At 36.1% G+C, this 24,275-nt stretch overlaps 2 protein-coding genes across 3 annotated transcripts in view; both read left to right on the forward strand.

Annotated features, from left to right (window-relative positions):
• The window catches only part of LOC126911326 (uncharacterized), a 502,576-nt gene that overhangs the window by 370,289 nt on the left and 108,012 nt on the right, over window positions 1-24,275 (forward strand). The window lies entirely within an intron of this gene.
• On the forward strand, window positions 355-23,132 carry LOC118270570 (uncharacterized). The gene is made up of 5 exons (XM_035586192.2): window positions 355-636; window positions 19,145-19,589; window positions 19,930-20,097; window positions 20,531-20,666; window positions 21,367-23,132. The coding sequence occupies exons 2-5, from the start codon at window positions 19,364-19,366 to the stop codon at window positions 21,500-21,502; spliced, it is 666 nt and encodes a 221-aa protein (XP_035442085.1). The 5' UTR covers window positions 355-636; window positions 19,145-19,363; the 3' UTR covers window positions 21,503-23,132.

Raw genomic sequence — 24,275 nt, forward strand, 5'->3', positions numbered from 1 at the left:
TAAGACCCAACTTTGAAAGACAAGGTGGGAAAAGTCATTTGACTGACTTTTCCCCATCAAAAGGCGGCCCCAAACTATACGGGGCTCCGCGAAGGTACGCTACGATATATTATACTTAGCACCTATTGGTGATGGTATTACAGTACCTATCTCCATACAATACGTATAAACTAGAGGAGTCCTTAAAAGTTTTCGCCCTCCAAAAATTGTCTAGCGTCATCGAGAGAGGTCAATTACAAATTAAAATAAATGGAAAGTTCAAAATCCCGTAAAAACAACATTTCGAATGTTGCCAGTTAGAAAAGAGGCAGTATTTAATCTGTGGTCCGATTGAGTTGGCTTGATTTTTATTGGCTGGTAAGTTGAGTAACTTTCCGAACGCAGTGGTTGACGCACGCACGAGAAATCCGAAAATTATACAAAAAAAGTTTATTTTTCAAACTTTAATGTAAAAGAAACGTCACAAAGTTAAATAATCAAATCGTTAATTAAGAAGTGTGTACTTAAAATATTCGGCTGTGTAATATTAATTCGGAATTGGTCGCCGTGTAGTGTTTGAAGAAACTTTGATTTTTTGGTGTCAACAAGTTTACATCCTTTAGTTGAAAGTTTATGAAACAAGGCCGTGTTGAAACGGTAAGGATAACAACTTTGAATCTATAATTAATAATATTCTTTGTAAATATGTGGCCCTATATCCCTAAAAAACAACTATTCCGGAGTGAGAATATCGTGATCTAGTAAGTTGGTAATTTGTTAACTGATTTCATTAATTTGCGAGAAAGTGTTACTAAATAATTAGTTTTGGAGATAGCTATTACGTTTAACTTTGTTTTATAAGCCTATGTTATAATAATCTTTGTATAAGACGACTGTTTCTCAACTTGTAATATTGTTAAGTAATTTTTTTTATTCGAAAATTAATATTAACCAATACTTTTGGTCTATTTTCCTAAATATTGTCTTAATTTCTGGTAATAGACCAGAATTTTTTGTTTAAATTACAATGGACACAGAATAGTAATTTATGTTGTAAATAAAACAACAAAAAATATCCTTAAGAGACTACTGATACCATTTGGAATATTATTGTTGTTCCACATGGTCCATTTATCATGGAAGTTTATAGTATATAAAACTAATTGGAACCAAGTAGTGGGTGAAGCTACATAAGAGTAGCTAGCTTATCTTCTATAACTAATATAGAAGTGAATGAACAACTAACTAATTGGATTTTGTTGTTTCTTTTTTTGTTTAGTTTGTTCTCCTACCAATAGGATATTTTTTATTTATTAAAGGACTTTGTCTCTCAGAGACTGCCAACTAAATAGCTACCAATGGTCTAAATAGTATATATAGTCTGCAAACTTTTTGTCTACACATCAATTTGTATAACATTTTTGCTCTATCATAAATTGGGAAAGCAAGAATGCTTACTAGGTGAAGGTTCTTATGAAAGATAAACAATAACAATTATTGACAGAAAAAATTCCAATGCGAAATAAAGTTTCACTGGGCACTGCTAGTAGTTATTTTATAAATGGAATGAAATATGTCTATCAAATAGTTATATTGTTACATTAGTATGTATCACAAGCTGGAGACATAACTAACATAATGCTGGTCATACTTCTTAATCATCATCCAAAAAAAATTTAAAACAAAGTTTGTTTCAATTTATAATAGCCATTCAATAAAAAATATTGGAGATGACAACTAACAAATTACTTTAAATAAAACCAAAATCAAGATTTATAAATCTAACTACCTAAATATCACTGTTTTAGTTTAACTACTTCAATTTACAATAAACATTCAATTCAAATTATTGGAGATGACAACCAAAAAATAACTTAAAATAACACCAAATTAAGATTTATAAAACAGTTAGGTATCTATTTATTTACAAAAATATTTAGATAATATCTACTTAGGTAGTTAAGTTTTTAATGTTTTTATGCAAAGCATTTAATATGGGTGTGTATGTTCATCTAAGTGTAAGAATGTACCACTTTCTACTTTCTAGCTTTGCATCATAAATGAGTAAGGGCTGAATTTTATGGTGTTAATTTAGTACATAATATCTAATTTTATTAATTAATTTCACACCGTTTTTCCTTCATTGTGTAAACAGTTCTGCAGTTATAACTGTTCAATTATTTTGTACCATCTAACTTAATGATTACTACCTATTTAGCTTTTAACCAAACAATATGTTGCCTAGCCAGCCTGCAAGGCTACCATAGCCCTGACTCAAAATAGAAGTAGGAATTGGGTGGTTTTTAGTCAATAAGAATCTGACACTACCTCTCGTCTTACCCAAAGCAGGAGAAGTCATTTGATGATTTCCTCTCCTTAAAAAAGTTTCCTTGAGATTGGCAGATCCATATGACACAAAATGGTCTGATTGACAAGGTTACATCTCTGCTCTCATCAATCCATTTTGTTTCAATCCAAATCAATAAAATAGTTACCTATTCTCACATGTGTTGCAAAATAAAACCTTCATTTAGCTTATATGTTGCCATTGCCAATCCAATCTATAGGTAGGTAAGTTGCATTTTAAAAGTGTCAAATGACATTCAGAAGGTAACACATACGAGTCACAAACAACAATTAATTACCTAGTAGATAGGTATGTAATTATGTATCTTGGTATCAGTATCTATAGTGGATTTCCTTGAGAATATTTTGTTTTCCTTTCATTGTTTTGAACGCAGACTGCGTATAGACATGTCAAGATCATACAGTCTTACCTAGAATACTGTAGTTATGTAAAATACGTTTTCTAATACGACTTTAGAGGGCCTAGTGCAATTTGTTTTGCGTACGTTAACGCGATCGACACGTTTATGACGTTCGGTGCACTGATTAGCCAGCCCTAATTAACCAACCAATCAGAGGGCTAAACGCGGTAACGTTTTGATTGCGCTAGCGTAAAAAAACGTGGACTATCCCCTTTGAACTTTACGAGAATACGGTCATTACCTAAAGAAATTCCTTAGCCCTCTACTTCGGCTGCGTTAGTTTAAAAGTTTCTAGGCAACCGAACTATGTCCTGGTTACCAAGATCGGGCGAGATCTGTCTCTGCCAGCAGTAGTAGAGGCTATGCTGGCAGATACAGAAAACTGGAGGGAGGTGGCCTCCTTTTGTGAGACTGTAATGTCCCAAAAGGAGGCTGCTGAGCGGGATCGTGAGAGGGCCGATCCTGCTCATAGAAGGCGTCGAGGAGGCAACCGCCTTGACGCCTAATCCCGCCTGCGTCAACTGCAGGCGGACCTTTGGGGCCGCGGGTGCGTAGAGTGGGGACTCTAGGTGCCCATCTAGCGACCTCAGGGAAGACGGCGGCACAGTGGTCACGTGCTGCCGTGTAACTTGCACAGCGAGGCTAATGGGAGACACACGTCTCCCTAGGGATGTGCCGTAACAGGCGTTGCACCATGGGGCTCCGGAGCAGGTCTATTAAGAGGACCCGGTGCCCCATACAGGTGGTAAAAATCCCACACTCCCTAGTCTTTCTCCCCAAAAAGCTAGGCGCCTTTTGAAGGTTTCGCCCCGTCATCAAAAAAAAAAAAAAAAAAAAGGCAACCGAACTATGAAACGTGCCGTCCGTCTTTAATATTCAAAATTACTCAGAAACTTATAAAAACGAGACAAATGTCATTTGTGACCTAACGCCTTTGAATGTAGGTACGTTTTTGATTACCTACCTACCTAAGTGACCGTCATTGAAGGAGCTAACATGACTAATTGACTACTTTTAAAATCTTTAGTAATACAAGAGGATAAATGGGTGAACAGGTTTTGAGATCTCGGTACCTACATCATTATAGTTGATTTGTGCAATGAGACTTAACGCCTGTTTTACCACCTTCATATAAATATAAGTACCGGATAAGCTTAGATAGTTTATACGTATTAAGTCAATAATTCAAATTTATCCGGATATTGTGAAACAGGCCTTTAAGCATAGTTACCTACCTATTTAAAACCTACCTTTAGAAGTTTATTGAAGAAAATAAAGCACAACAACTGTTTTAACTTCAAGACTATTTATTATAATGTAAGCAAAGGATTTTACACAGAACACCTCAGAACCTCCATGACAGCAGTGTTACCAACATAATAAAAATATTTTTTACATTGCTACCAACACCCCCTTTCAATGTAATAAATCCAAACATAAAAACAAAAACAGACCCTTACAGTCAGATAATTATATTTACTAAAACAAAAAACTTATTCATACAAACCACAGTTTTTAATAAATCTTAACAATAAATTTTTATTTAATGCTTTAGTGAACATATCTGCAGTTTGATCCTCAGTTTTAATATATTTTAAAATTAATTTACCATTTTTAATTAATTCCTTAATATAATGGAATCTTATATCAATGTGTTTTAACCTCTTAACACTTTCAGTATTTGCTACCATAATAGCACTCTGATTATCACAATACATTGTGACAGGACACACTTCAACAATATTAAAATCTTTGAGCAAATTTATTAGCCAACATGCCTCACTTGCAGCTATACTAATTGCTATGTACTCGGACTCGGTAGAAGACAGACTGACACTGGTTTGTTTCTTAGAAGACCATGAAATTAAGCAATCTGCAAACATAAAACAATAACCAGTTGTCGACCTTCTATCTTTCAAGTCTCCTCCCCAATTAGCATCACAATATCCCAATAATAAATTGCTATTACATTTGTAAACAAGTTTATAATTAATAGTGTATTTTACATATCTCGACACCCGCTAAGTATAAGTATGTATCTGCCAGATACACGAAATGGTTTTTATTGCATTTTTAGCTTCAACGTACCTGTATCTATCCAATAAAAAAATATCAAAAAAATTGTAACAGCCGAACATGGTTTTTTTTCAGACGCATAAGTATTTATCTGAATTAGCTAGGAAATAAATACAACGTACAAATATGGAAGTTCCAGTTAAATAGTAGTACGCGGGGGATCGAGACGCGGGGTGCGGGCATGTGCCGCTCGCTCAGTTCTTCGCGGTAACAGCGAGCGGCACGCGCGAGCGGTGCGTTATATTTTATTAATATAGTGAACGCTATAAATTCTTAGTATCGTTAAAGCAAAATGCAATTAAAAGGCGACAGAATCTCACCATGTCACCACCAAATGAGATTTATTCGTCACCTAGACAAGGTAAGTCCTAATGATAATTATTATGGAATTTTAGCCATTCCCGGTGCATAAGTATGTATCTACGTAGTTACACATTTATACACTGGATTCAATTTTAATTGTAAAATGTATCTAGGCACTTAACTACTTATTCCATGGATATCGCGTAAAATATTCGATAAATATTCCATTGAAAAAGTGTGGATGTGGCAGTTAGAGTATTTTGATACATTCTAAGACCGGAGTAAAATTATCTATGTGTTATAAAACAAAACCATAAACCTTTACAAACAAAATTTCCTTGTAAACATAAACTGTACTTAATTTTAAACTCAGTTACCAAATTTCAAACCATAAATCCTTAAAATGACAAAGATATGACAATTTATAATTTTTGCAATCTTAAATTCGCTCTCCTGTAAAATTTAACTTTTTCAGTTACTTACTTATACTTAGGACGTGTCGATCTCAGAACTCTCTTTAATGCAGTTAATAATGTGTTATTTGCATTATTTTGGTACCTGCTTAAAATTGACACAGCAACACACAAATCAGGCCTTGTTCCTAACACTGCATAAGACAAGCAACCTATCATTTGTCTACATTTATTTTCTATGTTTTTATCAATTACAGACTCATTCTTTCCTTCTAATATTTTAGTGTTAAAATTCAGATCCATTGGTGTACATATTTCTTTACAATTTTGCATATCAAATTTTTGTAATACATTTTCTAAATATTTCTTTTGATTTAATTCAGTAATACCTGTATCTAAATCTTGTTTTACATGAATACCTAAGAAATTTGAAACTAAGCCCAAATCCTTCATTTTAAATTCATTATTCAGTAACGACTTATGGTCACATATTTGCTTTTCATTATTACCAAATATTAGTAAATCATCGACATACAATAAAACATATGTACTAGCACTGCCTTCACATTTTGTGTACAGACAAGGATCACTTTTTGATTTTACAAAACCTTGTTTTATAACTACTGAATTAAACTTGTCATTCCAATACTTAGGTGATTTTTTTAACCCATACAAAGATTTATTTAACTTAACTATCTTTTTATCACCACAATATGCACCTTCTGGCAATTCTAAATATACATTTTCATCAATATCTCCATAAAGGAAGGCTCCTGTAACATCCATTTGCCAAATTGGTAAATTTAACTTTGTTGCTATACAAACAAATAACCTAAAAGTTGTCATCTTTGTTACTGGTGCATATATATCACATAAGTTCATCGTGTCACACTGCTCAAAACCTCTTGCCACTAATCTAGCTTTATACTGTACATTATTATTAGATTTTTTTATTTTAAATACCCACTTACTACTTACGGTTTTTTTAGTTACAGGCTGTTCACAAAAAGTCCAAGTATTATTTTCTTTTAGGGTTTTTAATTCACTCTGAATTGCCTCCTGCCATTTATTCGCGTCGTTTCGTTGCATGGCATCTCGGTAAGTCTTTGGTTCATTTCCCTCGACATTAACATGATGACAGTTGTAGAATGAAGTTTGTTTCCTAGTTCGAGTACTCATTACACGTTTCGGTACCACTTCATTATCATCATAGCTGGAATCTTCATCACTGGAACATGGTATGTAGACACTATCACAGTCGCTAGACACATTTGAGGTTTCTCCTTCCTCTTCAGGGTGTACTTCCTTCTCTTTCTCCATCCTTTTTTCTTTATCTTTAGTCATCTCCTCTCTGTCACTAGGATGCTCTTGACTAGTGTCATCATTTTCTTTCATAGTATTATCCAGTATGACTAACTGCTCATTCTGTTCTTCACCTTTTTTAGAAATACAATGTCTCTTTTCACTTCAACACTGTTCTTTTCTGAGAAAAATATCCTGTAGCCCTTGACATCTTCACCATAGCCGACCATAATTCCCTTCTCTCCTTTCGGGTCCCATTTTCTCCTCTTCTCTTTTGGAACATGGACATAAACAGGATTTCCAAATATTTTAAGACCCGTTATGTCAAATTGTTTGCCTGTCCACGTTTCATATGGGGTTTTTCCGGTTTCGTTGCTCTTACTAGTTCTGTTCAGTACATAAGCTGCAGTATGAACAGCTTCTGCCCACAGCTTCTTCGGTAGACCTGCTGCACACAACATTGTACGTGCTGATTCAATTAGAGTTCGATTCTCTCGCTCTGCTTTGCCATTTTGTTCAGGTGTATATGGCACCGTGGTTTGATGAGTTATTCCACGTTTTTCGAACAGATTTTGAACTTCTTTGTTCACAAACTCTAAGCCATTATCACTTCTAAAACACAGTACTTTGTTTTTGGTTACATTTTCAGCCTTGTACACAAAGTTTTCAATACATTTCTTCACTTCATCTTTTCTTTTAACAAAGTACACTGACCTGTAGTTTGAGTAGTCATCTTTCAGTATAAGAAAGTATCTCGAACCTCCCACGGACGGCACCTCCATGGGTCCGCACGTATCCGCGTGTATCAACTCACACGGCTTACTCGTTTTATTTTCACTTGCACTGAAAGGCAATCGATGAATTTTGCCCTCCAAGCAACTTTCACACTTAAAATCCAAGTCTTTCACTTCAATGTTATTATTTTTAAGCACCTCCCTCACATATTGTAAGTTTTGATGAGCAAGTTTCTCGTGCCACTCTTTAAGTCCAGATTTCACTTCAGTCGTATTCGCCATCTCATATTTGTAACGAACTTCCATATAGTACATATCGCCGTTACGACTCGCTACGGCACACACTGTATTTTCCTTGTAAAATTTACACAAGTTATTGTCCATTTTCACAACATAACCTCTTTCTGTCGCGCATTTAACAGAAAACAAATTGGTTTTTAATTTTGGAACAAATAGTACATTGTCTATGGTTGTGTTCACCCATTCGCAGCCATCATAGACCTGTAGCGCCACCTGTCCGCACCCGAGCGCACTAATTTCCTCACCATTTCCGACTATCACTGTTTTATTGTTCGACGATAAATATGTTGTAAATAAGTTCCGATCACGGCACATATGTTGACTAGCGCCCGAGTCCACTAACCACTGAGATTGTTGAACATGTCTATCTAAATTCATGACCACAAATGCGTTACTTTTGCTGTCTTTTTCCTTATTTTTCTTGAAATAACACTCACTTTTAGTATGTCCCGTTTTCTTGCAGTAATAACACCTTTTAATCGTTCTATTGTCATGTCCCGAACCCTTGTTTTGATTACACTCACTTTGATAATGTCCTAACTTATTGCACTTGAAACATTTTACGTTTTTCTTAGCTACAAACGCCGATGCAGACGAGTTTTGAGGCTCTTTTTCGATAATACGTTCCTCTTCTATCAATAATCTCGCGACGAGATTATCCAGCGTTTGTTTGTCGTCCGGCGCGGACTCCCACGCCGACACAAAATGCTTGTAGGTATCTGGGAGTGACATTAGCACTTTCGTTATGACAAATTTTTCTGAAATATCTTCTCCCATCTGTTTGAGCTGGTTTCTTAATTCCTCTATTTTTGATAGGAATGTAGACATCGCGGTGCCCTCCTCGTACTTATATTGGAAAAAACGTTGTTGTATAATATGGATACTAGTTTCAGATTTTTGCTCATACACACTCGCAAGTTTCCTCCACATTTCCGCAGACGTAGTACATGTTATAATATGCATCATCACGCTTTCTGACATTCTCGTAACAAGCCATGACTGAGCCTTCGCGTCTTTCTTTTCCCATGCAGCTTTCTCAACCGACGCCTCTGGTTTCACACTGCTCCCGTCTGTCACTTCTAACAAGCCTTGACTCCGTAATAAAACGATGGTTTGGAATTTCCAAATATTCCAATTGGATGTTCCTTCGAGCTTTATGTGCGTCTGGATTCTAAAACTATTGTCGTCTTCCATCTTTTCGTCGTCCCGCCCTTGCTTGCTTCACACGCTCGCAAGTTTTCCCGCCGGTTTCTAACCTCAACAACCCGCAGTATATTTTATGACGAAAACAAATTTTAGTTTTGTTGTCTTTTATATTTTCCAGTCAGGATTATGTGCCTGGGCCCATAACCTGAAGAAAATAAAGCACAACAACTGTTTTAACTTCAAGACTATTTATTATAATGTAAGCAAAGGATTTTACACAGAACACCTCAGAACCTCCATGACAGCAGTGTTACCAACATAATAAAAATATTTTTTACATTGCTACCAACACTTATTTAGCGTAATTCAAACACCTATTAATTGGCGGGACCGTCAACTTTTTTTTACTAGGTCTGCAAGTTAGTAACTATAAGTAGAAAGAATCATCCCCTTGCGTAAGACCAATAAAGTACTATACCTACTACAACCTGAGTGTTAAGTTCTTTGCAATAAAGACCAAAATGTCCTGACTTCTATCAAAAAAATGAAATTTAAAACAACTAGAATTTAATGGTTGCATTGTTTGAAACTGTGCAAACCATTACCATTGTTTACTAGCAAGAATCCGTCACACTCAGCGCACCGGTTTTGTCCACAAACCGGGCTAATTTCTTTATCTTTTTTCCTATTTCGTAACTTAAACGTTAGTTAAACACCAGATTACGTATACGTTATTGTTAACGTTTGAGGTTTTGTATTTTTTTCTCAGTGAAGAATGAAATCGGTCAAGTGAATTAGCAGAAGTATGATAACTGAAGTTAGTCAGTATAGACCTACATTGTAACAAAAAGGTGGATAGAAATTTGCAGGAACGGTATGCTGTAGAGTGACCGCCTTTTCTCACCTACGTTAATTATACTAATTAGTTACTTCGAAGCTTTAACAAAAAGGGCAAACAAAAATACAAAAGGTGAAGAAGATAAGTAACTTTAAATAAACTAGATGTAATAAGACCTACAAAAAGCTTTAAACAGAGAGGAGGTGGAAGGAGGGTACGGAGCCCTTTACCCTGCTGTGGGACGATCATGGCTGAAATCTAAATCTAATAAGACCTGCAAAGATTCGAGAACTCCTTGAATCTTATATGCATCTAATTCAAAATGTATTGCTGGAAGTAGACGTAAAGATGGTTTATAAATATTTGTTGACTTAGGTCTTAAATGAAACTGAATTTACAACGTTTTATCCACCCTTATCAGCCTGGGATCTTAGCAAACTATTTCATTCGGATATCATCTCAAGATGGAGGAATATCGTGAGAAAATCACACGTCAATTTAAAAATTGCAGACATGCGCTGCCCCAAGAACAAATGGATTGCTCCATTTGAACACAATTACTTAGACCAGAGATGTATTTAGCCAGAATACGGCTGCAATGAAGGCCGAAAAGTTAAGATCTGGATGTAATAAGTGTAAGATAGTGACTGAAACTTTTATTAAGAAATACTAAACTTGAACTAAAATTTTGAGCCTCAACTAAAACAAAATCTAGGTAATTAACTAATAGAAGATGACAAAAAAGAAGAGAATATTCTTTAAAAAAACTTACACCAGAAGGCCATTAAAATATCACTAGGCAATCACTTAAAACAGAAATAGAAAATACTGATCATTACTACTGAACGCACGCATACCCAAGCGGCTAAAACATAACTATAATTAAAATTAACGACCATTCATAACCGTAAGAGATACTCCATACGGAAGTCTTGGTAGTGTCATTTTTTGCGCTAACCATGGACATAAAAGAAATTATAGTACTGAGTACTGCAAATACTCCGAGCAATCATTTAGAAAATACAGCGACACTTTCGAATTACTCTCTGGTCCGCTCATTAAATGTAAAACGTCGGATCACGATGTTTTCACTCAATTTCAATGAACGTGGATAAGGTGTAATGAGGTAAACGCGGGTATTATGTAAGCGATTACTGGTTTAAGTTTCTGTGCACAACCGTTGTTTGTATAGATTACAATCGTTCAACCGTTTTAGAATACTTAAATAGTTAATTTGCAATTGGGTGTAGATATTTTGTTCTTGTTAAAGAAAACATTTTATAATAAAATGGTCTTTAAATAAAAGAAGGAAAAATAACTAAACGAAACTGTGCAGAGAAAAATACAATGCACGACTGAATGATAAGAGACCGTGATTAGCAGAGAAATATAAAAGAAATATGGAGGTTTCTAGATCAAAGAATCCTACGGAATCTTTACTTAGTTCTTCAATGTGTGGTCAGATTCAATTCTACTACAGAAACTCATTTAAGAAGAACATTGTCTTGAACTGTTGATGATATTGATTGGACAAATGGCAACAGAGTATTACAGATGACAAAACAATACTATACAAATAAAAGCAGGATGATTATAGTTGTAACTATACCTATTTGTTTACAATAAACTTTGCCTTGAGTAAGCGGATCGTGAATCAACCCGTTCCACGCAGATCGCGAAGCAGGTTGAACGAAGTCGAGTCAATGAATGAAGTAAAAACAATGAGAGCGGATTATCATGTCGGACTAGTTAGAATCTTGAGTTAATTTAGGTTAATGGATTGCTGTTGAACGGAACAAAACGTTTAATATATGTTTATTTGTACATTTATTCATATCTTCATCTATGCGGATCGTTAGGTCTAGTTCTTGATTGGAAGTATTGCTAAAGTCTTCTGTGGGTACATTCACCTTAGTAAAAGATTCCTTATTGATGTAAAACCGTTTTGTAACTTCAATGTGCAATTTTGGTTGTTTATTTTTCACTTGAACTAGATGTCTAAAGATGTTCAAAACCTACTACTGAATATCTATATTTCAAAAGCAAATAAACACGAGAAAACTCCAAACTAACAAACAATGTCATAATCAAATGATAGCCCTTAAAACGTGCAACTATCTAAAAGCATTTTACCCAATTCAAAGCGGAGTTTAACTCAGTTGTGGCGCGGCGAACAATTGAACGGCCACGTTAACCGTAAACCGATGTTTAACTACTATGAGAACTGTTAACTCACTGTGAATAATTAACTGGTTATGACCAGTTATACAATAAATTAACAGAAAGCATGACTGAGTGAACAAAGAAGGCTTGGACGGACTAACAATGACTTGTGTTTGAAGAAGTAAGGAAATGCGGATCGAGAAAAGCACCCTAGGAAATGGTGTTGCAACAGTGAATGACGGTGAAGTAATATGATTGAGGAAACTGTTACCTAACAGTCTTAAGTTGGCGGTCTAACAGGTGAAATATCTTAGTAATTATTGCTTCCTTCTAAGTGCTCGTTTTAAGCAATTTATTTCTGACCAATCTCAAATGCAAGTTAATTTAAAATACTTTAAAATGTGAAATTGTTCTTGACACAGACTTAGCAAGCAAGTTCATAACTGAATTAAAAACAACTATCTATGGTGCTCATTCGTAAGCCATTACCTACTCAAAAAACTCCAATAACAATAAAATACCTACTTATAGTTATAATTCCGAAACAGCGGAAAAGTAATTAACTACTATAGTTAGTTGTGCTGTAGCTTTTAAGGGTCATAATAGTTGCAGTAATAGCTACAAACAATAGTAGGGATCCCAATACGTATTGTTTGATAGATTAGAAGGTCACTCATTATGAAACACACATGATACAATACATGAATATGTGTACGGAGTATTGACGGTCGGTTGTCCAAACAATTTAGTCTATCATACACAACAATATGTGTACCTATGGTCAGAGGACGGCTTGATGGCCAAATATATTTGGGGTTTTATAGAAGAGCGCCTTTTCTTTACAACGTTCTCTTGTATCATGGCCGAATTTTAATACAATTTTAAGGAAGTTTCGATTGGTTTTTGTTAATATTACTTAAAGTGAAGAGCCGTAATAAGGCCTAAAGTATTGTATAACCTTGAAAAATCGTATTGATTCTAATAAAAAGTTTTACAAATAGAAGACTATAGGGTCTGCCCTAATAAAGAGTACTAGTAGCATGAGAAACTAGACACTGCACAACATATAAGGAAACTGTCTCTACACATTTCTTCCGCAATGTAAACGATATCTAGCTACCAGGAAAACTGCATGTAATTTTAGTCATACGCGTCATTCGAGCTGCCTTTTTGAACGAAAAAACTGAAGGTCATTGATTAAACACTGTCTTAAAATTAAAAGTCACTTAAATGCAATTGTAATATAGACTGCATAATAAAATGTGCCGATAATAAAAACTGAGGACATTACAAACAACGAAAGGTTACTGGAGAACAGCAGAATATTTTTGGCGGTTGAAAATATTGAGAAAATTGGTGTGTGATCGAAATAATATTGCTACTGACAGTTGTCATCTGCAATAGTTACATAAACTTTAAACTTGACAGAATTGGAGAACATAATTCTACCCTAAATAATTGGGTATTCGGAAAAACGGAATTAAATGCAGACAGTGATGAACATAACAATCAAATGTGATCACAAAATTCAATGAAACAAGAAACGCGTCATTGGTATGTGAAGATTGGCTATGCGGTCACTTGTCCATCTGCGATTTGCGTGACCAACGTCCTTGAGTGAAGTGAATTTTTGTGGTGGGTTGCGTTGAAATAGTTCTGAGAAAAGTCGTGCTAGAAATTGAGAATAGTGTTACTCTACTCGTGTTACTCAAGTGTAGTTATTCGGGGGTTTTTACTTTTCTTCATCTTTTGGGTTATTTAGCGGATAAAGAGCAAATAACCCCTAGTTCATCAAATGTAAACAAAAAATAATCAGGCATGAACATAGTAAAGAGCCAAGTCGTGAACTGCGCTTATTTAAACTTTCTTGCATAAGTCAGTTCAAAGTTCGCAACGATATTTTAGAGGTGTTACAATTCGTTATGCTATCTGTCTCGCTTCGTTGAATACTTCGTGGGATCCATTAAAGCTACTATAATCCGGATCGTGTTGCAAGGATCGGATTAAAAATGGCAGCAGCCATATGTCCATAACCTGATTGTTTTATGGACAATACTAACGAAGTGAGTTACATAAGTCTCTTGCGCGGTTGTTGCGACTCCATGTGTCAATAAAGGTGTTTCGAAAATTGATAGAATTACAATGTGATATATGATACTGGTTCTGTTTGTTTTAGAATGAATATGGAGGTCAAGTTTCATGTAACTGCAATTTGTTTCATAGGAATATAGCGAGTGTGATAGTGTGCATACAATTATGAAATTTGTGTTTTGAGGATTGGGAATTTGGGACTTAAACCGCCGCGCCGTATTCAGAGTCAATTTAATAGTGACTTAACCCAGTGCTTAGTAATTGTTTTCGGAACCAAATCGTTACTAAGGAATAGTTTAAGTAATCATTCCGTACTCATCTCTGAGTACGGAAGTTAAAGCATTTTGGTTTAACTCCTGGTCCGAAAGTAGATCTAAGCGAGACACAATGTATTTTTAATGTGTATCATATAGTTACTGGGAATCAAGAGGTTAAACGTTTAAAATATTATATATAGCCAATAAAATAATTGAAATGACCAAACAGGATTTAAACAAACGGTTGTAGGGATCAGCCATGCGTGGTGATACATGGGCCATATGGGGAAGTACAAAAAACTGTTTTTAATTAAGTACTACTGCCATGTCTTCCAATCGCGTTTACAATCCCTGTAGTTATAATTTCTGTATTGTAAGCAATAATGTTGTTGGTTATTTATCGTACGAGTGTTGCAAACTCCGTAAACATGTTAAGTAAAACTACTTATTACAAAACTAGCTTAGGGGATAAAAAGTATCCTATGTGTTGTTCCAGATCATAATCTACCCCTGTATTACTTATCTATATATATATTCTTAATCATATAAACAATGATTGTATTTCATATAGTTACTTTAAATGTATTTTTTCCTTTTTGTGTTTTAGTCATAGTATCTAGTCTGTGTCCCCAATTGACACATTCACAAAGAGCTTGGGTTTGGGTTTAAAAACAGTTTCATTATTTGAATTTAAACAATAAGTAATTTGTTTATTGCTTCTGAATCTATATTCGACGATGCTTTGTAAGTTCTATACCTATATGACGTCAATTTTAATTCATTATCAATAAAATGGCTGTCAGTATAATATATTGTTATGGTAAAAATAGACAATTTCTGTTCAAGGTCGTCGTTTAACATACCGACTAAATAAAGTTTCGTCAATATATATGTACCTTTTGGACTGATAATAACTAACTATAAAACAGCCTTGATGCTCTTCAAATTGTAACAAATAGCTAATACAGGTTTAATGTTCATAAAGTGTTTGATTAATTTTATAAGTACTTCTAAGTCTTCTAAAAATGAAAACCTGCGTTTCAGTTAACTTTAAGGTGTGTGTAAGTAAATTCGTGGCCACATCTATCATCTGCGTTTCAATTCGATGTAACGAGAGCTACTGCCAGCGGCTTCGCCCGTGTTTCCGTGGGATGATAAGTAGTCTATGTGTTATTCAACACCAAAATCTACTCCTGTTCCAAATTTCATCCCGATCCCTTCAACTGTTTTGACGCTAATGAATCACAAACTTACACACAAACTCTTTAACTTTGGCATTTATAGTCTTAGATTTCTATCTGTTTGTTACTCGAACAGCGATGTGAATAAAAAAGTGCAACTACAGACTTGCAAGGCAGACTTGTAAGTATGTCGGTGTAAGCTATGGGTGATGTCACAGCACATTCGTTTAAAACATTCATAACAATGACCTTATGGGCAGCGATGCAGAGCGAGACGCGTGGCTACTCCACGTCCGTTACGTTAGCCCCACTGTCAAGGTTGACAGGATTCATTAGGTGATACCTTTGCATAATTACTTAGAATTATTATAGTTGTTAATGCGTGTTAGAACAACGGTAACGGAAAAAGTAGGTTGTGACGAAGCGAAGGTGATGTTTTAAGTACACGTAGGTAGAGATTAAATGTTTTTGAAAAGGGGTTTGTGGAACTATGGTTGAATTTGATATACAGAACCAAATTATTCAAACTGATGGAAATTGAACTTGGTACTTTTGCTGCAAGTGTGGGAGATCCATGCTTCGGCACGAATGAGCTGGCTCGACCGGAGTAATACCACGACCTTACAAATTGACATGAAACAACGCTTGCGTTGTGTGAGGTTACCGGAGGCTCAATTACTCCCCTTCCCAAACTACTAATCCCCGATTCCCCAACAACCCTTAAATTCCTAACCCCGAAAAGGCCGGCAACGCACTTGTAACGCCTCTGGTGTTTCGGGTGTCCATGGGTGGCGGCGATTGCATACCAATAGGCAATCGGACTTCTCGTTTACCGGGTCATACCATAAAAAAGAAGAAAAACTGCACATTATCACAAATTAATGAAACGAGACAGACTTGCTTATAAAATTACTATCTCTATAACATGAAACACATCTCTCTGTTTCGAATCACTGCACTAAAACATATTTCACGGTACTAAACACTTACAATTTCTTCATCGAAGGAATTCTCTACGAACACGTAATGTGGAATAGCCAATGGCACAGCTTTTTCCACGCATTCCTTTCAGCATCAATTTCCAATTAAACACCGTACGTCGCTCTTCCCTGACTTTCTTGTGGAAATGTATTAATCATCGGCACCATATTATTATGCATCATGCATGGGGTGAAATTGAAGATGGGTATCACTGGCGAGAGCCATGTTTCGGCACAAATGGGTCGGCTCGACTGGAGTGATACCACGACCTCATAGAATACCGGCGTGAAAACGCTTACGCTTGTTTTTGGCTACATCCAAAATTGGCAGCTCAATTCTCACCCAATTTAATCGTCAACTGGGCCAACTATCCATTTGTAACACCTGGTGTCCATAAACCCCACACTTAACATCTTATGATAGGTGATATATTCACTTGTTTGCTGACCCTTCCATGAAAAGGGTATCATAGTTTTATGTCTATAGAAAGTAGCCCAAATACTGTTGATCGTTTGTTGTGAAATCAAACAAGAATTGATAGATGCCGTGTGAATCATGATTATATTTGGACATTGATGTTCTGAATGTTTAATGAATTGAAAATAAATGTATTGTGTGACAATGAAGCTGTTGTATTTAAATAGTTATTCTATGTATTTGAAACTGTTTGAAGTGATATCTATACTTATGGCTACTGAATATATACATAATAAAATGAATTTGTCACCGACATTTTTGCTGTGCAAGTAGTTTTGTATTGTATGTCGTGAGTGCGGGTTCGAAACCTACCAACGGCAAGTACCAATGTGACTTTTTCCGAGTTATATGTCCTTTCTAAGATTATTTAGACGCCACTGACAAACGGTGAAGGAAAACATTGTGAGGAAACCTGGGCTTATAATTTCTAATTATAAGTTTGAAATCGCCAATCCGCATTGAGCAAGCATGGTGATTAATGCTCAAACCTTCTCCATGTGAGAAGAGGCTTTGGTCAGCAGTGGCCACTTATAGTCTGATAATGTGATGATGCAAAGTAGTGTATTTGTATAGCTTGTCGCTTAGATATTCTTTACTAATAATATAAATATTAACACGTTTTTATCAATAAGTTACGTCAACTTACCTCATGTTAACCTTGAATACAAATAGCAATATACAAGTCTAGATGATTTTATAAATCAACGAACTTGAAATGTTTATTGAATCTGTCTATTTTCGCATCTGTCCTAAGATATTTAGGTTAAGTTATTAGTTATCTGTATTTCAATGAGTTAGGTAATCGTAATTTCCAAACGAATAGGCCAATATTCAATTCAATAGGCTTTATTACCAAAAAATCATCGCTGAATTAAAATTTGAAGAATTTATTACCGAAATAACATTTATTATTTAAGTTGGAACCTAACAGAGCGTATAAATATGATTATAAAACGAAAGTTTCGTCGCAAATTGTATTCAACCGCTTTAATGACACCAGATCAGACCCGGACACGCGATTTTAGATCGTGAGAGCACGATTAAGGTTCTTTTTCAATTGAAGGTTGTACATAAGCTTTGTTATGTATGAAGATAATTAACATATCTATACTTTTATGTAACAAACTGCTAAGAGTGATGGTCGCTTCCCTATAGTAATTATTATCATTATGTGAACAATCAAATGTGTAACTCAGCGTTTGCAAGTAACTACGTAAGTACTACAAAACTAATTGAGTGCAAAAATAGCAATAACTAGCTACTTCCGCACGGTCGCACCCACTGTTAGGGTAATATTGATTGAAGTGTGGTGGTTTATAGCCTTTGGCCTTCCCTGATAAATGGACTATCCAACACTTAAAATATTTTTTCTTCCTGAAGGAGAAAAAAGAAAGACTAGGGTATTCAACACACTAAGTAGCCTCAGGAAGACTTTTTAATTTGCTTTTTTTTGACAAAAAAACACTTCACCGTTATATAGTTAGGTATAGAAAAGTAATATATTATTATATGTATTTAATTATTACAATATTCTAGTTTTTGTTTACAATCGCATACACACTGATACCTATAAAGAATTTACGGTCGATAGTCTAATACTTAGTCAAAAACATCCAGATTTTTATGTGATTATACCAGAAACAATTGCCATGAAACCGGCTTGTTGAAGTGTTTATTTTTGATAAACGGTTTTTGATTTATTTATGGAACATTTCCTTTAGAAAGGCAAGGAGGAGGTGTACGATATTTTTTTGTATCAAAATGATTACTTCCGATGGTATGTAGTAGTCAGTTGTAACTGCAATAAGTATATACGCAAATGATTTTTTTGAAAGTAGTTATCTTGCAATTATTTTTAGTGTTTTCGGAAATCCGCACCTCTTTATGTAGGTAATATTTCGTCGTCAATAAGAAATTGTATGAGGTTCGCCCATGTTATTTATGTTTACATTTTGGTTGTATCTGTATGCTATGTTACTATAAGACATTTTTTTATTACTTTTTCTTTTCAACGTAATTACTCTAACTACATAATATTATATAACCCGCTTCACCAGTTACTTAATAGCACTTTAATGAATATATCCATCCATGTACTTAGCATTCATACAAGCAATTTTCTTTTATTGTTTCAGATTTTCTTCTCTAGCGAAGATACGAAGGGAAACTGTTATGATAGCACAGTATAACTCTAACAATGGACGTGTCACGGAGCCAATCTCACAACTTGAATAGCTAGAAAATATTATAAAAACAAACCAATTAGCGAGCGCGTCTGTGAAAAAATGTGACATAACGCCATCTAGCCGTTCTTGTATGAACTACGTAGACAGTGAAAGTGAAAAATAGTCAAAATGAAGTTGAATTTGTTTAAGCGGTCTATGATTTTTGCGACGTTTTTCGGTTCGTGTTTGTGTATTGCGTTGATAGTGGCGTCTTTGGGGACTACGCATTGGATCGATGCGCGTGCCCGAAGGACATCGAATCCATTGGAATCTGAAGGGAGGATCAGTTTCGGACTTTTCGAAGGTCGGAAAGAACTGAACCCTGCATATGGGTGGAGGATTCATGATTTTAGTGGTAAGAAACATTTTATTTATTACACTGACCCAATAAACTAGTATCTTTTACACTTTTATATAAGCTTGTAACTAGGGAATGCAATTGCAATCTCAATGTGGATTGGTTGGTCATTGGGGCAGGCCAATTAGTACACTTAGTATGATTTGGCTTAGTACGAGTTTGTTTTACGTTCAAAGTAATCGAAACGAGAGCGCGTTCGGCGCTCTGATTGGCCGGCTCTAATAAACCAACCAATCAGAGCGCTGAAAATAATCTCGTACTAGGCCCTCTGTATGCAGTGGGTTCCTGCGATGTTTGTGTTTTTTTTTATTTAATGTTTATTATATAAATGTTTCAGTGAAAGCCGGTACACATCCCGCCCGGAGATGGGCGTGGTGCGGTACAGCCGCGTTGCTAGCGGCGTCAGTCTTGTCAGCGGGCGGCGCATGCGTGCTAGCCGCCTTGGGATCGGCTGCGCGGGCGCGTTGCTCCCCCAAACCTCTACTTATCAGTAATTCTTTAGCAGGTACTATTTTCTTTACTTTAGCAGGTACTATTTTATTTACTTTAGCAGGTACTATTTTCTTTACAAACAAATACAGTTAATACATCTGTATTTTGGACTATTCCTAACCTATTCCTTAATTGGTTATTGAGGAGTTTGACTGCACGTTTAATTGAAGGCTGGGCAACTGGCTTCTGTGCGACGTGTAGCGGGTGCAATTCCCGCACGGAACAACTTTTATATGATCTACAAATAGTTGTTCCGAGTATCGGTGTTATGTGTATATGAAATTGCATGATAGTTAATGTATCCACGACACAGGAGATAATCCTGAAGTGGGGTAACGTCTTTATCTAAAAAAGAAAAGGAAAATAAAATTGGCGATTTGGGTATGCGGAAGATAGCTTCACAGCTCACACGACACACAACTTATAAAGATTTTCTGCAATTCCAGTGCTATTCAGCCTCGGTGCAATAGCGGTGTGGCTGACGGAATACTTCCTGAGACTGCAGCACAACGTCATGTCGGACGAGGACCTGGCCAACACCTGGTCTTCCGACGATACTGCCGACCTTGGACTGTCCTTCTGGTGAGGAAATTTTACTCACAAACTGTAAAATAGCTAATATTCAATAAGTAACATTTAATAGGTGCCACATTTTTTACATATACTTAACTATAGGTATATTGTACTAGTTGTTGTCCGCGTAAAATAATAATATCCGACAAAATAAAGTATATTTTTTAATACATGTAAGTAGCTAAACTTACTCCTTAGTACATTAGCTACCTGCCTATATAGCTACCTAGCTAATAAGATAAATGCTGGCCCGATTTTTCTGGAACTTTTCAATAAAAGTCTTGGCAAAATCAGCCAGCCATTTCAAAGACTAGGCAGAACAAACCGACAGACAGACAATAAAAAAAATTAATTTGGAATGAATAGGCATGTTTCCTACTAGTCAAATTTAATACTTTTTTCGAAACGTCAAAAACGTCATTCTCTATGAACTTTGTATGAAATACTCAATTATGACGTCATTGATTCACGTTTTTGACGTCAAATAGTAGACTTATTTCTAGAAATTTAGCTAGAAAAAATCGAAAATCATGTAGTTCATCAAATTTATGAATGAGAGTGTTATTATTTTTGAGTATTTTATTGTAATGAAAGTTGTAATAATTTATTTTTGACCCAGTCATCATCCCTATTTATAATGTAGACTATAAAATATAACACATCACGCTACGCTTAATAGCAGCAGTTAATTGCAAAATTGTGTTTCCAGGTTGGTGGTAGCAGCCAGTATAACAGCATTTGTCAACAATGTCTGTGTTCTGATAGCCATGGCCGATGGCCGAGACATGGACACCATAGCGCCCGCCTTAGAAGAGAAGGTCAATGGGGCCATTATGCTGTATTAAACCCCGTCATTCAGAAACTGTCATAGCCCCAGGGGCCTTAGTCTGCTATTACAATTGTGTCAGAATGGTCGATCACTGAGCAGTGCGAGAGGGACGGAACTATGTAGGTTGTATAGCTCCGTCCCTCTCGCACTGCTCAATACTGGCCACGGGGCACTGGCCCCTGTAATATTAGTGTTTTTCCACCAGAGATGTACGAAGATGTAATAGCTAAGCTGTGAAACTATGTGACCGTTTCCACTGATACTAAGCTATGTATCTGTGCGAGGAAGATGCTCAGCTCGAGTATGCAATGTATCGATAGCAGGGAAGCCATCCATAGCACGCATCTTTCCATATAAAAAAACAGCTTAGTGGTAAATAAATTAAAAATTGAAAATCTCACATAAAATATTAAATACATTCCATATTGAGCTTTGTGTACTTAAAGCAAGGTATAAAATCGTTAAAAATGCGTATTTAACTTAGTAGTTTTAAGGTGTAAGAAGGCTGAATGTTAGTTTAAATTAAGTTATGAATAACTCCGTCCATTATTATTGTATGTTATCAAATTATTGATTAATTATTGTACAAACGTCTATATTTTTATAATAACTATTGTGAAACATACTAAATTAACTAAAAAATCACAGTTTACTCAAGTAAATTAATGGAGAAAAGCTCTACTGGTTTCGAAGTCACAGAGGGACAATTGAGTCGAGTCTGTACACGCTGCTCATGATGAAGAGTTCCTCTGTGACTCGAAACTAGTAGAGCATTTCTCCATTAATGTACGTGAGTAAACCGTGACTTTTTAGTTAATTTACAAACGTCTAATTTTATAACTTATTTTCTTCATACAGTCATCAAATTAAATCGATATTAAATTCTAATCCGAAGTTGATTGTAGATTTCTCTAATATTATATTAAATGTTATAATGTAAAGAACTTTTGTTCAAAACGAATTCCGTCCGTAGGTACTTTGTGAAAAATCAGCACATATTTGTGTAATAACCATCGTGAAACACTAAATTAAGAAAAAAACCCTGTTTATTAAGGTAAATATTGAGAAAGGCTCTACTAGTTTCAAGTCAAAAACTCTTTCTCATGGGCAGCGTGTGTGGGTGCGGTGACGTCACGCATCCTACTCAGACCGCCTACAGAGTCTGTAGGAAACTAGTATTTTGACTGGCGCAGTGGATGAGCGACTGGTTGCCGCGCAACGTGTTGCGGGTTCGATTGCCGCATGAAACAACCCTTTATGTCATCCACAGATTGTTGTTCCGGGTCTGGGTGTCATGTGTATGTGAAATTGTATGTTTGTAAACGCATCCAGGATACAGGAGAAAATCACAATTTGGGAAAACATTTAAAAAAATATATTGTGTGAGTATTTTCTCAATATTTACGTGAGTAAACCGGCATTTCTAATTAATTTAGCACAAACAACTTTATCCTAGCTAGGTATTTATATATCTATCAAAGTTATAACATTATTTACTCAGCACATATTATTCTATGTATATTAGTTGTGCCATTAGTATAAGGAAACACCTCTTTGTAATAGGACTATTTTGGTGTACTTATTTGTATTACAATCTTGTATTTAATTGTTTTTTTTAATACATTAATAAAATAGTGATTGGTATACTATCTAGTTTTATTTGTATCTTTTTGTTGAGGGAAGAAAATCGTCCAACAACTTCTTTGGCTAGTTAGCCGAGAGGGACTATTACTGACTTAAAAACCACCCCGTTCCTCTGCTACTACTGCTCTGTTTGTGGTGGTCTGATGCTCTTTGAGCCGCACGCATGGGTTTGGTTCTGACCAGGCGGCGAACTAGCCTTGCTCGCCGTCCGCAGGCCCGTAGTGTCTTCTGCGGCGGCTGGGATGTGAGGAGGTTTATTCCCACACGCACCCCGCCGAATGGGTCCCGGTCCTCCTTGGTTAGCATACCTGGTTCACTAAAGGTAATCGCATCCCAGTCCCCCTCGCTTCGCATCATGGCCTGAAACCAACGCCGGATACGAGAGGTGTCCGTTATCGATCACATCCGCCACCCCGCCACCGTATGCTCCACCGTGTCGCAGTGTTGAAGCTCGGGCGTTTTCTCCTGCACTATCAGAAACAGGTACCTCTCGCGACGCGAGACTTCACGTCACACGATTGCGAATTAGCTATGCTATGTATGCTTCCTAAAGACTAAAGACCCCACCCTTAGTTCTTCAGGTAGAACGACAAGCTGCCTGCATCCACTGACTTCACGAATATCCATCTGGATTTAGGTTTGACCAATCAAAAATCAGTCTGCCTTGCAGTTTAACAGACTGCCGACTGGTGACAAATTATGCGTTGCACATTAATTTTGTCAATAACCAAAGGAATTACGGTACATCGTCAATAAGGATGTTTTTGATTACATTTTAGCAGTTAGTGTCTAGATATTTTCAGTACCCTGCTGTAATGAATGTCGTAGTCTTAAACCAACAACAAATATTTGTAGTTCCTAAGACACAAACAACAAGTGTGGGTGAGCCATGCTTCGGCACGAATGGGCCGGCTCGACCGAAGTGATACCACGGCCTCACCGAAAACCGACGTGAAATAACGCTTGCGTTGTGTGAGTGAGGTTACCGGATTCCCCCCTTTCCAATCCCCGATTCCCCAACAACCCTTAAATTCCTAACTCCCAAAAGGCCGGCAACGCCTTGTAACGCCTCTGGTATTTGTTTTTGGGTTTCAAGTGTTGCTATTTGCCATCAGGCGATACGTCTGCCCGTGTTCCATAAAAAA

Source organism: Spodoptera frugiperda, chromosome 13 (genome assembly GCF_023101765.2).
Source record: "Spodoptera frugiperda isolate SF20-4 chromosome 13, AGI-APGP_CSIRO_Sfru_2.0, whole genome shotgun sequence".
NCBI classification, from domain to species: Eukaryota; Metazoa; Arthropoda; class Insecta; order Lepidoptera; family Noctuidae; genus Spodoptera; species Spodoptera frugiperda.

What these genes read in the sequence shown, in the direction of transcription:
- LOC118270570 (XM_035586192.2), top strand. Translation starts at nt 19,364, where the DNA reads ATGAAGTTGAATTTGTTTAAGCGGTCTATGATTTTTGCGACGTTTTTC. An exon ending in TATCAGTAATTCTTTAGCAG is followed by an intron (nt 20,098 to 20,530) that starts GTACTATTTTCT and finishes CTGCAATTCCAG; the next exon opens with TGCTATTCAGCCTCGGTGCA. An exon ending in GACCTTGGACTGTCCTTCTG is followed by an intron (nt 20,667 to 21,366) that starts GTGAGGAAATTT and finishes TTGTGTTTCCAG; the next exon opens with GTTGGTGGTAGCAGCCAGTA.